At 40.3% G+C, this 14,251-nt stretch overlaps 1 protein-coding gene across 6 annotated transcripts in view; it reads right to left on the bottom strand.

Annotated features, from left to right (window-relative positions):
* Window positions 1-14,251, bottom strand: part of SNX25 (sorting nexin 25) — a 133,080-nt gene that overhangs the window by 51,634 nt on the left and 67,195 nt on the right. For 5 of the 6 annotated variants that reach the window (XM_064585682.1, XM_064585683.1, XM_064585684.1 and 2 more), the window contains one exon: window positions 12,068-12,138. In XM_064585682.1, coding sequence (XP_064441752.1) covers window positions 12,068-12,138 — 71 coding nt within the window. Of the gene's footprint in view, window positions 1-12,067; window positions 12,142-14,251 lie in introns of all 6 variants that reach the window. The other variant, XM_064585687.1, reaches the window with a different exon arrangement.

Consider the following 14,251-nt stretch of genomic DNA (forward strand, 5'->3'; position numbering starts at 1 on the left):
GAGCTGAACAGGTATGAGACATACACTTAGAACACAGATCCAGCCCAATAATTTGTAAGTTTTGAACAAGACTTTCATAACATCTACCCATGTGAATAAGCAGTGTAGTGGGAAGAGACCAGGACTAAAAATCAGGAGACCTGGGTTCAAGTTCAAGTTCAAGATCTGTGTGTGACTAGCTCTAGTTACACCAGGTATATTATTTACCATCTCTAGACCTGAACTTCATTTGTATAAATGCAGGTGTTAGAATATATGATGATTAAAGTTTTCTTGGGGTACAGAGGTGGGAGGAGGACTGGCTATAATGTCATAGGACTATAGAGAGAGTAGTGGAAGAGCCCTGAGCCCTTATACCCTCCAGGCAGAGGACAGACAGGGACCAGGGAGCTAGGTGGGATGCTGGAGAAGGGACAGCAGGTGCCAGAGGCTGCAGTACTCACAGCAGGAGGGCTGGGCAGGGAGAAACCCTGGCAAGGGCCCCTGTAGCCATGGGCTGAGGTGTCTTCTAAGTTTAGGTCATTCATAAATTAGGAACTGTTTGTATCAGATTGCTACAATGCTAGAAAATCAGATCATATCAAAGCACAATGAAGGACACTGAGAAGTCCACTAGAGTCTACAGATTAGCTCCCTTCTTTCAGGCAGGGGCACCTTTAAATGCAAGATCAGACAAAGAAGGTACATATTATCTTTATTAAAGTAACTTCTAATGGAAATCATTATGGTCCTTATCAGCAACTATCTGTGTCCATATACATACGCAGTATTTTCTGAAGGTCTTCTATAGTTCTACTTGATATATGCAGTTCTAAAACGGTTTACTTAAACTCTAAAGAAGATGCACAACGTGACCAAAGCCCATCTATACTATGAGCATATTACTCCCAGGGTATACTATTAATACTTGGCAGTTTCTAGCAGACTCAAATCAACATCATGTCCTTTATTGTAGTCAGCTGAATAAATGTTACTCTTGAATCACCTTAACTATTCTTCATAACATTTCAGGATTCAGAACAGAAGAACAGAAAAGAAGCCTTTAAAAAGGGAGCTGTAATCCTGGACTTACTCCCACCAAGCTGCAGGGACAATTTAGCTTATGTCCTGGTACTACTTAGAATTCCTATACTTAACCCATGTCTTAGTTCGTTCAGGCACCTACAACCACAGACTGGGCGGCTATAAACAACAGAAATTTGTTTCTCAGTCCTGGAGACTGGAAATCCAAGATTAGGGTGCCAGCATGGGCAGGTTCTGGTGACAGCCCTCTTCCAGGATGCAGTTGGCCACCTTTTTCCCACATGGTAGAAGCAGGTAGGGATCTCTCTGGAGCCTCTTTGATAAAAGCACTAGCCCCATCCATGAGGGCTCCACACTCATGACGTAAGTACCTCCCAAAGCCCTCACCACCTACTACCATCATGTTTGGGTGTTAGGATTTCAACGTAAGAATTTTGGGAGACACAAACATTCAGACCACAGCAGTCAGCTTATTTCAACAGACTATTACTCAACTAGTCTGGCTGTTCTAATTGTAAATAAAAAGCTAAAGAGTTGGCTACTAAAATACAAACAGTAATACATTAATGGCTCTTCATTATCTACAGCAGTGGCTCTGTGTGGTTCCTGGATGAGTAGCATCAGCATTACTGGGGAACCTGTGAGTACTGCAAACTCTTAGGGCCCACTCCAGATCTCCAGAATCAGAACCTTTGGAGTAGGGCCTGGGAATCTGCATTGTAACAAGCCCTCCAGGTGATCCTGATGCACAGGATAGTTTGAAAACCACGGCTCTACAGGATTAAGTCCAAACTTCTTAGGATAGCTTACAAGTCCCTTTAGTTTCAGCTCCTGTCTTCCTATTAAGCCTTACTTCTCCATTACATGCCAAGCACCAGCACAGTGTCTCACTTGACATAACTTACACACAGGAGGCCATTCCACAACTGTCTTCTTTGTCTGTGGACATGTGGTACCATCTATCCATATCCACCTGATAAGCCCAGAAGGAAATGAGGGCCATTCAATCTTTCCAACTCAATGCTGCTACTCTGAAGAAAAAGTCTTTCTTGACCTCTGTTCCAGGTAGAGCTGACTGCCCCGCACATCCATTCCACTACTAAATCCTGAACTGTAACTCTCACCACATTATGAAATTGTATTATAATTTTGTATGTGTATCTCCCTGTCTCCCTGTTAGACTATGATCTCCTTAAGGTCAGAGACAGTTTTTCTCATTGCACAGCGGTGCCTAACACATAATGGCATTCAAAAAAAATGTTTGCTGAATGACTAAAGACCTACTTCTAGTGATTAAGACTTCCTCCAGAGTGCATTATTCTCTACTGACAGGACGGTCCTAAAAACTCAGGAGTTTTCTTACCTACCCAGAATCAGGGGAAGTGGGGTTGTGATCAGAGAAGAGACATCTGAGATAAATTATAAAGGTAAGTAGGAATTACCTAGACAGAGTGAGATTGGGAGGAGGGTAGCATTCTAAGAAGAATCAAGAAAATGGGCAGGGAATATGAGGCAGGATGAATCAGGGTGAGTTGAGGAAAAAGAAACACTGGTGTGGCTGGAGTACAACGAGAGGGAGAGGAACGGCAAGAGATGAGGCTGAAGACTGAAACGCGGGCCAGAGCAAGCAGGACCTTGTGGGCTGCATGTCTAAGGACAATGGGAAGACAATGAAGGGTTTTAAGCATGGAGGTAACATGACAGCACCTGCATTATTTTTTTAATCATTGTGACTTTATATGAAAAAATGTATTAAACAGGGGCAGGAGTAGATAGAAGGAGACCAATTAAGAAGTTATTACCATAGGTCAAGAGAGACCGGTCGTGGAAGATGGTTGTGTAGAGAAAGAGAACAGAGTTGAGATATACTTAGGAGGTCAATCTGTGTGACAATAATGGAATCGACATAGTACATGATAAAGAAGGAATGAACAGAGATGACTCCTCGTTTGTGACATATGGATGGATGGTGATCCCTGGTCACAGAAACAGGAGTGACCAGTTATGTGGTACTTTAATTTGAACATTTTCATTTGGAGGTCCCTTTATGATATCCAAATAAAAACACTGAGTAAGCAGTAGTAAGTAGAAAAGTAGAGCACAGAAGTTCTGTAGAGAGAAATTTGGAGACTTACCAGCATATAGGTAAGGGAAAGAGAAAACTAGCCAAAGAAAGGGTAGAGGCAGTGCTGCCCAACAGAACTCCCACGGTGATGGAAATATTCTTTCTGTGCTATCCAATATGGTGGCCACATATGGTTACTGAACAACTGAAATGTGGCTGGTATGATAAAAAAACTGAGTTTTAAATTTGTATTTACTTTTAATTAATTTAAATTTAAATAGCCATAAATAATTAATAGCTCTTATATTGGGCCACGCAGGTATAAAGTAATGAGAGAGTTAGAAACAAATACTAAGAAACTCTTTAAAGGCTGAACAGAGAATAAGCAAGCAGAAGAACAAAGAAGAATGAGACAGAGTGCTAGCCAGGATAGTCAACAATGTCAAATGTACCGAACGGTCAGAGGATGAACACTGGAAAAAGTTCACTGAAATTATCTAGCTGGACTTGGCTAAACTTCCTAAATTCCATGACCAATAAGCAGTTAAGATTATTAGTGGGGAAAACTCAGGCCTTAGTCAGTACATTTGGCCAGGATGAATGATAAAATAAGGTCAGAGGCAAGAAAATTCTGTGAACAAACTAAATCTTCTGAGACTAATTGTTTCAAATTGTTTAGTGTTTATAAGTTTTCTCTAAGACCTTTTCCCCTAATTATACCTAATAAAATTTTCTTACCCGTAATGAGTTTGATAATATGATTTTTTTCTAGGACTTATTTTCCCTAGAATCATGTCAGCAATTAAACCACGAAGCTCTGTAAAGATGTCAAAAATCATCTGATACCTTATTTCTTGAAAAGATAAAAATCTCCCCCCCAAAAGCCATTAAAAATCAAATTAAAATTCCTACTTTGTTAAGGAGAGTAATTTGTTCCTCATTTATGATGTACTAATCTAAAGTGATTAGTGAGGGGCGCCTGGGTGGCTCAGTCGGTCAAGCGTCTGCCTTCGGCTCAGGTCATGATCCCAGGGTCCTGGGATCGAGCCTGTCAGGCTCCCTGCTCAGTGCGGAGTCTGCTTCTCCCTCTCTCTCTGCCTGCCTCTCTGCCTACTTGTGTTTTCTATCTCTCTGTCAAATAAATAAATTAAATCTTAAAAAAAAAGGGATTAGTGAATCTAAAACACATGCAGAGTTTTATGTGAATTTGCTGGAGTTTGTTGAAGCCTCAAAAAAGCCTTATTTTGACCCTTCATGAATATACAAAGTAAAATAGTCCCCAGGCCCTCCTCTGTCATCCTGAGTTAGCTGGCTGGTTCCTTAAGGTCTCAGAGAGCGTGCAGTCAAGTAATTTCTCCCAACCTGTTATATGACACTTTTTCCTTAAATGTTCAAGGTATTTTCACAATTGCATAACATTTCTTAGTTGTCAGTGATTTTGACTGAAAAAGACTTGCGGTGCCTGGGTCAAGCAGCCAACTCTTGATTTCAGCTCAGGGTCATGATGGAGCTCTGCACCAGGCTCTGCGTTCAAGGTGGGGGGGGGGGGGAGGCGGCGGTCCTACTTCAGGATTCTCTCTCCCTCTGCCCTTCCCCTCCACCCTGCTTGCACGCACGCGCGCTCTCTCTCGCGAACATGCTCTCTCTCTCGAATAAGTAAATAAATCTTTAAAAAAAGGAGAGGGCGCCTGGTGGGTGCAGTCAGTTGGGCGTCCAACTCTTGATTTCAGTTCAAGTCATGATCTCAGGGTCGAGAGATGGAGCCCCACACTGGGCTCCACCCTCAGCATAGAGTCTGCTTGAGATTGTCTCTCCCTCTTCCTATGTCCCTCTTGCTCATGTTCCCTCTCTCTCTCTAAAATAAATAAATAAATCTTAAAAAAAAAAGAAAAAGACTTGCCAGAAACATCTTTATATGTAAAAACAAAACTATATTTATAGTACATATATATCACTACATTCATAAATAAAGTTCCCATCTCTAGGTTCAATCCTAAAATATTCTTAGGATCCTCCATCTGTTCATTCTTTTTTAAAACTTCAGTTTCCCACTCACAGAAATAACATGGAAATAAGGAGAAACAGTACTGGAAATGAAAGTGCTTACAACGGGCGCCTGGGTGGCTCAGTTGGTTAAGCGACTGCCTTCGGCTCGGGTCATGATCCCGGAGTCCCGGGATCGAGTTCCGCATCGGGCTCCCTGCTCAGCGGGGAGTCTGCTTCTCCCTCTGACCCTCCCCCTTCTCATGCTCTATCTCATTCTCTCTCTCAAATAAATAAATAAAAAATCTTAAAAAAAAAAAAAAAAAAGAAAGTGCTTACAATCGCACACACAACCTGGTTGCATTGCTACATGGTCACTCAGAGATATAAACGAGCACAGCCTGATTTTCCAGGTTTAAGGAAACCAATGCAGGCCAGCCGGGCTTGTGGCAAGAGAGTAACAGAATGAGGTTTTTCCCTGATTCTTTGCCTGAGGTTTTTCCCTGATTCTTTCCCTATTTTCACTAAAGCACACTATCCCTAAAATTCAAAGATCACTAAAAATAACTCAACAATTATGTTTTGAGGAGCCTTTAATGCTAAAAATTTAACTTTCCTTAATGACTTTAACAGGGAGGAAAATAAACACACAAATTTGTTTGAAAAGATCAGTTTAAGGAATGATACAGTAGCTATCTAGAACCGGTTTTTAAAGTAACCTTTGATTTGCCAGCCACACATTAAAACTCCAAATCTCACAAACAATAACTACTTACTATAAGATGTTACTGAATATTCAATTAAAAGAAAAAGTAAGGACAATGGGGAATGCTAAATTTGATCTTCCTCTTCTATAAAAAAGTATGTGCACTTATAACAACCTAATTATTTAAAATTATTTAAAATTCCCAGACTGGAATACCTCATTCCCAGACATTGCATCACCTTCCTAGTCAGGAGACTCCAAAAATACTTTAAAAGATTTCATAAATAGGGGCTTCTGGATGGCTCAGTTGGTTGAGCATCTGGCTCCTGGTTTCAGCTTGGGTTATGATCTATGGGTCGTGGGGACGTGGGATTGAGCCCCAGTTCAGGCTCCATGCTCAGGGTGGAGTTTGCTTGAAATTCTCTCTCCCTCTGCCCCTACCCGCTCTTGCACTCTCTCTCTCAAAATAAATAAAATCTTTAAAAAAAAGATTTCATAAATAATCAACTTTAAATTTTCTATTTCCATTTATATGTGATTATGCATTATACGGTTTCTCTAACCTTGTTAGGGCTATAATGTCCAATGGCACTACACTGAAATGTTCTCTTTACTATAAAAATATGAACATAGGGCGCCTGGGTGGCTCAGTTGGTTAAGCGACTGCCTTTGGCTCAGGTCATGATCCCAGGGTCCTGGGATCGAGTCCGCATCGGGCTCCCTGCTCTGCAGGGAGCCTGCTTCTCCCTCTCCCACTCCCCGTGCTTGTGTTCCCTCTCTCGCTGTGTCTCTCTCTGTCAAATAAATAAATAAAATCTTTAAAAAAAAATAAAAAAAAAATAAAAATATGAACATAAATAGACTTGAATTATTAACCATGCCATTAACCATAACCTGAATACAATTAGGGAGAAAAATTTTAATTATTTATCAAAAATTAATTTTTATAAGATTTAGAAAATCTAATAACTCAAATAACTTATAAAAGTATTGAACACCCTTTTTAAATGGAATTAGTCAATAAAAATATAATGTGAATATTCTATCAAAACATTCTGGTGATACACAGACTAACCTGGGAAGGTAATTATAAAAATCTTTGTTTGGGTCACAGTTACCTCCCCACTATTAAATGCTACGTGTGGCTACATTAAGTGTGAGAGTCTGCTTTGTGAATGAAGCAACACCAAAGCTGGTTCTCCCCACTAAGTTCTCTAGCACACATTCTGTCCTCTGGGCCCACACGAAGTCCCCTGCAAATGGAGATCACTTCTCCCAAACTCTAAGCCTGTAAGGTTGTTTCAAGCTAGTTTTGCATACACAAGAAGCAGAGTCCTAGACTCTGAGAAAGAGATTCTCTGGCTCAAAGCCAAACCAGATAAACCAGAATGATCCAATTAGAATTTAGAATAAACTTAAAAACAGAAATACATTTGATCAAAAAGCGCTTATAAAATAAGACTTTACTTATTATTCCAGTTCAACTTTACTACACATTTACCTGCCAGAGACCAGCCTAGACACTTGAACATGCTACTTCATTTAGTAGAACTTAATAAATGCTAAAAACTGCTAGAAATTCCTGATTATTTCCTTAGCGTCCAATGTGGCAGCCACACACTTAAATTAGTTTTGCCACGAGCTGAATTTTTAGTCTCTACCTTCTCATTCCTTTTTTTAAACAGCTTTACTGAGATAAAATTCACATACTATAAATTCATCCATTCGCCACATACAATTCAATGGTTTTTAGTATATTCAGTGTTGTGCAACCATCACCATAATCTGAATGTAGAAGAACATTTGCATTCCCCCCAAAAGAAAGCTTGTACCCACTAGCCCTCATACTCAAACTTGTACTCACTTCCCCTGCCAACTCATCTCACTCTCTGCTGATGGCCCCAGGTAACCAATAATCTACTTTCTGTCAGTACAGATCTGCCTATTCTGGGCATTTCATATAAAGGGAATCACACAATATGTGGCCTTTATAACTGGTTTCTCTCACTTATCATCATGTTTTCAAGGTTCATCCATGCTGTAGCATGTATTAATAGTTACTTATGTATTTTATGAATCAATTCCTTTTTATTGCCGAATGATATTCCATTGTACGGATATACCACCTTTTGTTCATGGCCATTTTGGTTGTTCCTACTCTCTGGCTATTATGAACAATGCTACTACAAACATTCAAGCACAGGTTTTTTTGTGGATGTATGTTTTCATTTCTCTTAGGTATGTACTTAGGGGTGGAAACTCTAGATCTCATGGTAATTCTATGTTTAACATTTTGGAGAACTGCCAGACTATCTTCCATCTCCTCCAGCAACATACACAAGTTCCAATTTCTCGACATCCTTACCAATTTTTTTTTTTACACTCTAGTGAGTGTAACAGGTATCCCGTATTAGCTTTAATTTGCTTTTCCCTAGTATGGAATGATGTAGGGCATATTTTCATGTGCTTATTAGCCATTTGTATAGGTTCTTTAGGGAAATGAAATGGCTATGCAAATCCTTGGCCCATTTTTCAATTACACTGTCTTTTGATTATTGAGTTGTAGGAGTTCCTTATATATTCTGGATACAATCAGATATATGATTTGCAAATATATTCTCCCATTCTGTGGATTGTCTTTCTTACTTTCTTGTGACACACACAAGTTTTTAACTTCTAATGAAATCCACTTTACCTCCCTCCTCCCCCTGCTATGCTTCCCTTCATTCTTATACAGACCCACACATTTTGCCAGAGTGCGGATTCCATGGAAACTGTCTTTGTTCTGGACATAAAGACACACTGTAGCTGAAATCACCTAATGGTTTCAGCTATCCTACTTTTTGCTGAGATTTTATTTCTTACTTTGAACCCTATTACAGACTTAAAAGAGACTAATTTATTTTTATTGTTTCAAAGATTTATTTATTTACCTTAGAGAGACAAAAAGAAAGGGCAGGGCAGAGGGAGAGAGAAAATCTCAAGCAGACTCCCTGCTCACCGTGGAACCTGACACGGGGCTCAATCTCAGGACCCTGAGATCATGACCTGAGCTGAAATCAAGAGTCAGATGCCCAACCGACTGAGCCACCCAGGTGCCCCAAGGGACTAATTTAGAAAAGCTAACTCCTGGTACCAGAATTAACCCAAAAGAAGAGTAATGCAGCGCATCTTAATATGGTCAGAGAGCTTACTGAAAATAAATGTTTCTAGCATTTTCAGAAAAAAAGTCACTCCAATGCTATCTTGAACATATCAGTTATAATGCTGTGGGTTGAACTGTGTCCCCCAAAAAGATATGTTGAAGTTGTAAACCTTGGTACCTGTGAATGTGACCTTATTTGGAAATAGAGTCTTTGCAGATGTACTAAATTTAGATGAGCTCGTTTTAATTAAGGTGGGCCTTAATCCAATATGACTGGTATCTTTATAAGAAAAAAGAGACACTGACACAAGGAGAATGCCATGCAATGATAGAGACAGGGACTGGAGTGACATGTGTTCAAGCCAAAGGACTGCTCACAATACCAAGAGCTAAGAAAACGGTGTGGAAGAGATTCTTCCCTAGAGCATTCAGAGAGAGCATGGCCCTGCTGACACCTTGGCTTGGGACTTCTAGCCCCCAGAACTGCGAAAGAATGCATTTTTCTTATTTAAGCCACCCAGTTTGTGGTACTTTGCTATGGCAGCTCTAGGAAACTAATACATATAATAAACTGAATACTTAAGTTATAATCAAAATTCAACTAGAATACATCAAATTAAGAATACATTCTTAGCAGTTAATTTGTCCTTATATACCTACAATGTGCTTACATTCTCATGTTAAATGTTCATGTTAAAGACTAAGTACGTAATAAAAGACTAATCTTGACAATTTATCTTTGCAAAAAAACAAGAAGACTAAAAAATCCATTTGAGTATTACACTCTGTGGACATGATGATCATCACTGTTAACCAGTGACCTCAGAGAAGTAAACCGGTCTCCTCTATTTTCTGTCCCAAGGCAACATAGCTCCAAGGACCCAAGTGAGCTCAGCTTGTCTGCCTTTTCCCCAATGCTTGGTAGAGGGAGGCCAGGATACCCGAGAAAGTTGAGAGCAGCTCAAATGGCAAATAGAAGCATGAAAGTATCACTGACAATGTTTAATAACATTGTATGGGCTTTTCTGTGCCCCCCTCCCACCCTCAAATTCATTAAGTCCTAACCTCCAGGGCCTCAGAATGACCGTATTTGGAGACAGGGTCTTTACAGTGGTGATTAAGCGAAAATGGGGCCATTAGTGTGGACCCTCATCCAATAAGACTAGTGTTGCAAGAACAGGAAATTTAGACAAAGACCTGGGCAGAGGGAAGACAATGTGAAGACAGAGGGAGAAAGCCAACTACAAGCCAAGAAGAGATGCTGAAACAGACCCTTCTGTCACAGTCCTCAGGAGGGACCAACCCTGCCGACCCCTTGGACACCTTGATCTCGGACTTGCAGGCTCCAGAACTGTGAGAAAATAACGTTCTGTTGTCTAAGCACTCGGTCTGTGCTACTTTGTTATAGCAGCCCTAGTAAACAAATACAACACCACAAAATAAGGAAAGGTATCTCTGACTAAACTCAAGTATCAAGGAGGAACAATGAGGAAAGATAATGGTGGCAACTAGAATTCCTTCTCTCGCATCCTCTTAAAAATATCTGTCCGAAATGAAGCGAATAAACCTTGGTAGCTGTGAATGTGACCTTATTTGGAAATAGGGTCTTTGCAGATGTAGGATCTTCTCTGCAGGAACAGTAGGAAAAAAGGAGAGGAACAGAGCCCACAATCCTGCAGGAATCAATCAGACCACACATGCCTTGCTCAAAAGCCTCCAGAGACTTCCTTCCTCATGCCGACTAAAAGCCACCGTCCCAGCAGTACCAGGAAGGCCCTTTGGAATGGATTGCACCCGTTTTCAGCCACCTAGGCAACTCAGACAATCCCCGCATGCTTCTGCCTCAGAGTTTTTCACCTGTCCTTCCACAGACACCCTCAGGCCCCCAGGTCTTTGCTCCCAGGTCACCCTATAGGTGAGGTCTTCCCGGATGACCCTATCTGAATGCATATCTTCCTCCCCCTCCAGCTGGGCCAGCATTCCCTTCTATACACCCCACCTCACAGCTTTGTTTTTCTCCAGGGTACATATCACCATCTAAAATACTGTTTACTTGATTTGCTCATTGTCTGATTGCCTCCCAGTCTCAATTTGGGGCTTGATGAATGCAGAGATTTTGTTTTGTCTGCTACTGTATCATCATCGCCTCGCTGATGTTGAGTAAACATTTTTTGAATGAACAAATTTGTACAATCTTCCCTCCTGGGCGGAGATTAAGAATTAGTGCCTCTTCCTAGTCTGTTCTTCATCTCCTTTTTACCCAGTTCCTATCTTGGTCAGTGACTCAGACACAAGGAATAGTCCCCAGGCCATGCTTCCTGTTGCCTCTGAGCCACTTAGAAACCTGGGAGCACATTTTAAGGCCCTGGCCCAACTCTTCCTTCTTTTAACACTCTGCTCCCTGATGGGACTTGAGTGGGCCTGGAAGTTTTCACGGAAAGGCCGGTCTACAAGGTAGGGTTGCTTGCCTCTCAGCCACAACTCAAGACCTGCACTCTAAACAGTGACATGACCTTCAACTTCATGCATGACAGGGGTATTCTGGCCCCAGGCCAACTATAAGGGAACTGAGAGCCAGCTTTACACCTTAATTACTCCTACCATGCCTGGGTAAAAATCTCACTTGAAGAGAAACAAATGGGAAAAAAATAGAACTTTTTTTTTTTTTTTAATGTAGAAAGAGGAAAGAAGCTATTCACAATACAAATCTTAACTAAAGGAAAAGGTTGAGGAAATTATGAAACATCAACTCACTGGAGTCATTTAAATAACTATCAAGATTATGTTTCAAGTTAGAAATATTAATGAATATTAAGATTAAATTTTAATGAGAAAAAACTGTAAAATCATGCTTACTTTAAGAACAGAAGCACTCTATACTCAATGATTTCAGCCTTTGAAAAATTATGACAACAGATGAATAAAGTTTAAAGAAACACAGAAATACAAATAGGGGGTTTTGTTAGCATGAAGTTATATTTACTTTCTCTAATGCTGCTGTTATACTATTATTTTAATAAATTGAAAATATTTAAATATAAGCCAGAAGAATGCTCATACTTGCCAACATTCTGACAAAAGAGAAGACCGGGGTAGACCGAGGACCTTTAGAATGTATAACTGAAGAAAACAAATTGGTTCTTACCCTTGTGCCTCTTCAGCTGGGGAAAGCTGCTAATTGTAGTTGCTTGGATTATTTCTACTACAATTTGATACCTGATATTTAAAAAGAGAGAAAAAGGAAAGATCGAATATTTAGAAAATGCTGTTTTCAGAGATACCATTTAGACTGTATTTTGTACTAATCAAATAAAACACAGGGCTCTCTCTCACACAAAAATAAATAAATAAAATCTAAAAAAAAATAGTACCTATTTATCTACTATTTTATATTGCTGTTTTAAAGAGTCAAACTTCCACAAACAGTGCTGTGCACTTAAGAAATAGTATGCCTAGTCCTTTCAGGGCCTAACACTTCTCTAAGAAATAACACACCTTAGCCTAAGATAAAATTGTGGTTTTGTCTATAAGAAAGATATGCTACCTTTTTCTCCCCAACTAAATCATGAGCCTCTCGAAGACAGAGATTGTGTCTTGTACTCTCCTACAGAACCTAGGTTGGCACTAAACACATGACAGGCACTCAGTAAATATTAATGAATATTATGGACTGAATGTTTTGTTCCCCCAAAATTCATACATTGAAGCCTAGTCCCCAATGTGACGGTATTTGGAGCTGGGATCTTCGAAGGTGATTAACCCCTAATAGGTGGTGCCCTCACAAATGAGATAAGTGCCTTTATAAAACAGACCCTAGAGGGGCGCCTGGGTGGCTCAGTCAGATAAGCGTCTGCCTTCGGCTCAGGTCAGGATTCCAGGGTTCTGGGATCAAGCCCCACATTGGGCTCCCTGTTCAGCAGGGAGTCAGTCTGCTTCTCCCTCTGCCTCTCCCCCTGGCTTGTGCATGCGTGTGCGCTCTCTCTCTCTTAAATAAATAAGTAAAATCTTAAAAAAAAAAAAAAAAGACCCCAGAGAGCTCTTTCCATTTTATGAGGTTACAGTGAGAAGGAGGCCCTCTATAAACCAGGAAGTGGCCCTCACCAGACACCCAATATCCAACCCCTTGATCTTGGACTTCGCAGCGTCTGGAAGTGTGAGAAATAAATGTCTGTTGTTTAAGCCACCAGCCTGTGGTATTTTTGTTATAGCAGCCCAAACTAAGACAAGAAGCTACATTAATATACAATAACATCTGTAAAACTAAACAGGTACAAGTAATATTCTGAACAATCTGTTCTTTTGATATTCTTGGTGATTCATGCTCTGGAACAAATGAGTCAACAATGGTACTGAAGAAACACATGCTGTTTGAGTGAAGAGTTAAACTTCTTAAATGAATCCATAAAATTATCATGAAATACCAGGTAACATTTACACAGATTCCTCTCATTCAGTACCAGGTATAGATACTTTCTCTCATTTAATCCTCACAATAGCTATTGTAATTATCCCCACATTACAGAGGAAGAAGTTGTTCAGGTGGATTAAGAAATCTATACAAGGTCTCACTGCTTTTAAGTACTAGAGCCAAAATGATAACCTGGGGCTGCTGATTCTAAAGTTCATGCTCTTGACCACTTTCCTGCTGCCCTAAAATTCAATATGAGTTCATGTTTATCTTGTGTCAGGCCCTCCCAAGGACACAAGCATGGCCAACACCAGATCATCTCTGCAGCCTCACTGCCCTCTAGGTCCCTCTTGGGTACCGTTTTCCTGCCAAACCAGACTGCATGCAATACCCCAACACACACTCAGCTCTTTCCTGACCCCCAGCCTTTGCTCTGTTTCTTCTCCCTCTTGCACACAACCTCTCCCACTTATCTGCTGAAATCCTATTTGTTCCTAAATATCAGTTCATAGCATTCTTCTCTCAGGGTTCTCAGATACCTCTCTTCTACAGGACAGAGTATTTGCTCCTATCCATTTCTTTAGCAATTTGCACTCCACTTCTGATCTTAATATCTTGCTTCCTATTTAGCAATTTATACCCACATGGGTCTCCTATGCTGGACTACTAACACCTCGACAGCAGGGGAATAAATCCAAGGACCCACAACTAATTCATCTTTATGTACACCAAACCCTCCTCACAGTGCCCTGCACATAATAGGTATTTGAAGATGATTATTGAATTTGTAAAATTCACCTTCACTTGATACCAAAAGATGACGTGGGAAATGAGTGACTTTCATTCTCAAAAAAAGCTCACAACATACAGTTGACCACTGAACAACATGGGTTTGAATTATGTGGGTCCACTTATATATGC

This window comes from Mirounga angustirostris, unplaced genomic scaffold, assembly GCF_029215605.1.
Source record: "Mirounga angustirostris isolate CCGP_5_RB_7025 unplaced genomic scaffold, mMirAng1.0.hap1 SCAF_2, whole genome shotgun sequence".
Lineage (NCBI taxonomy): Eukaryota > Metazoa > Chordata > Mammalia > Carnivora > Phocidae > Mirounga > Mirounga angustirostris.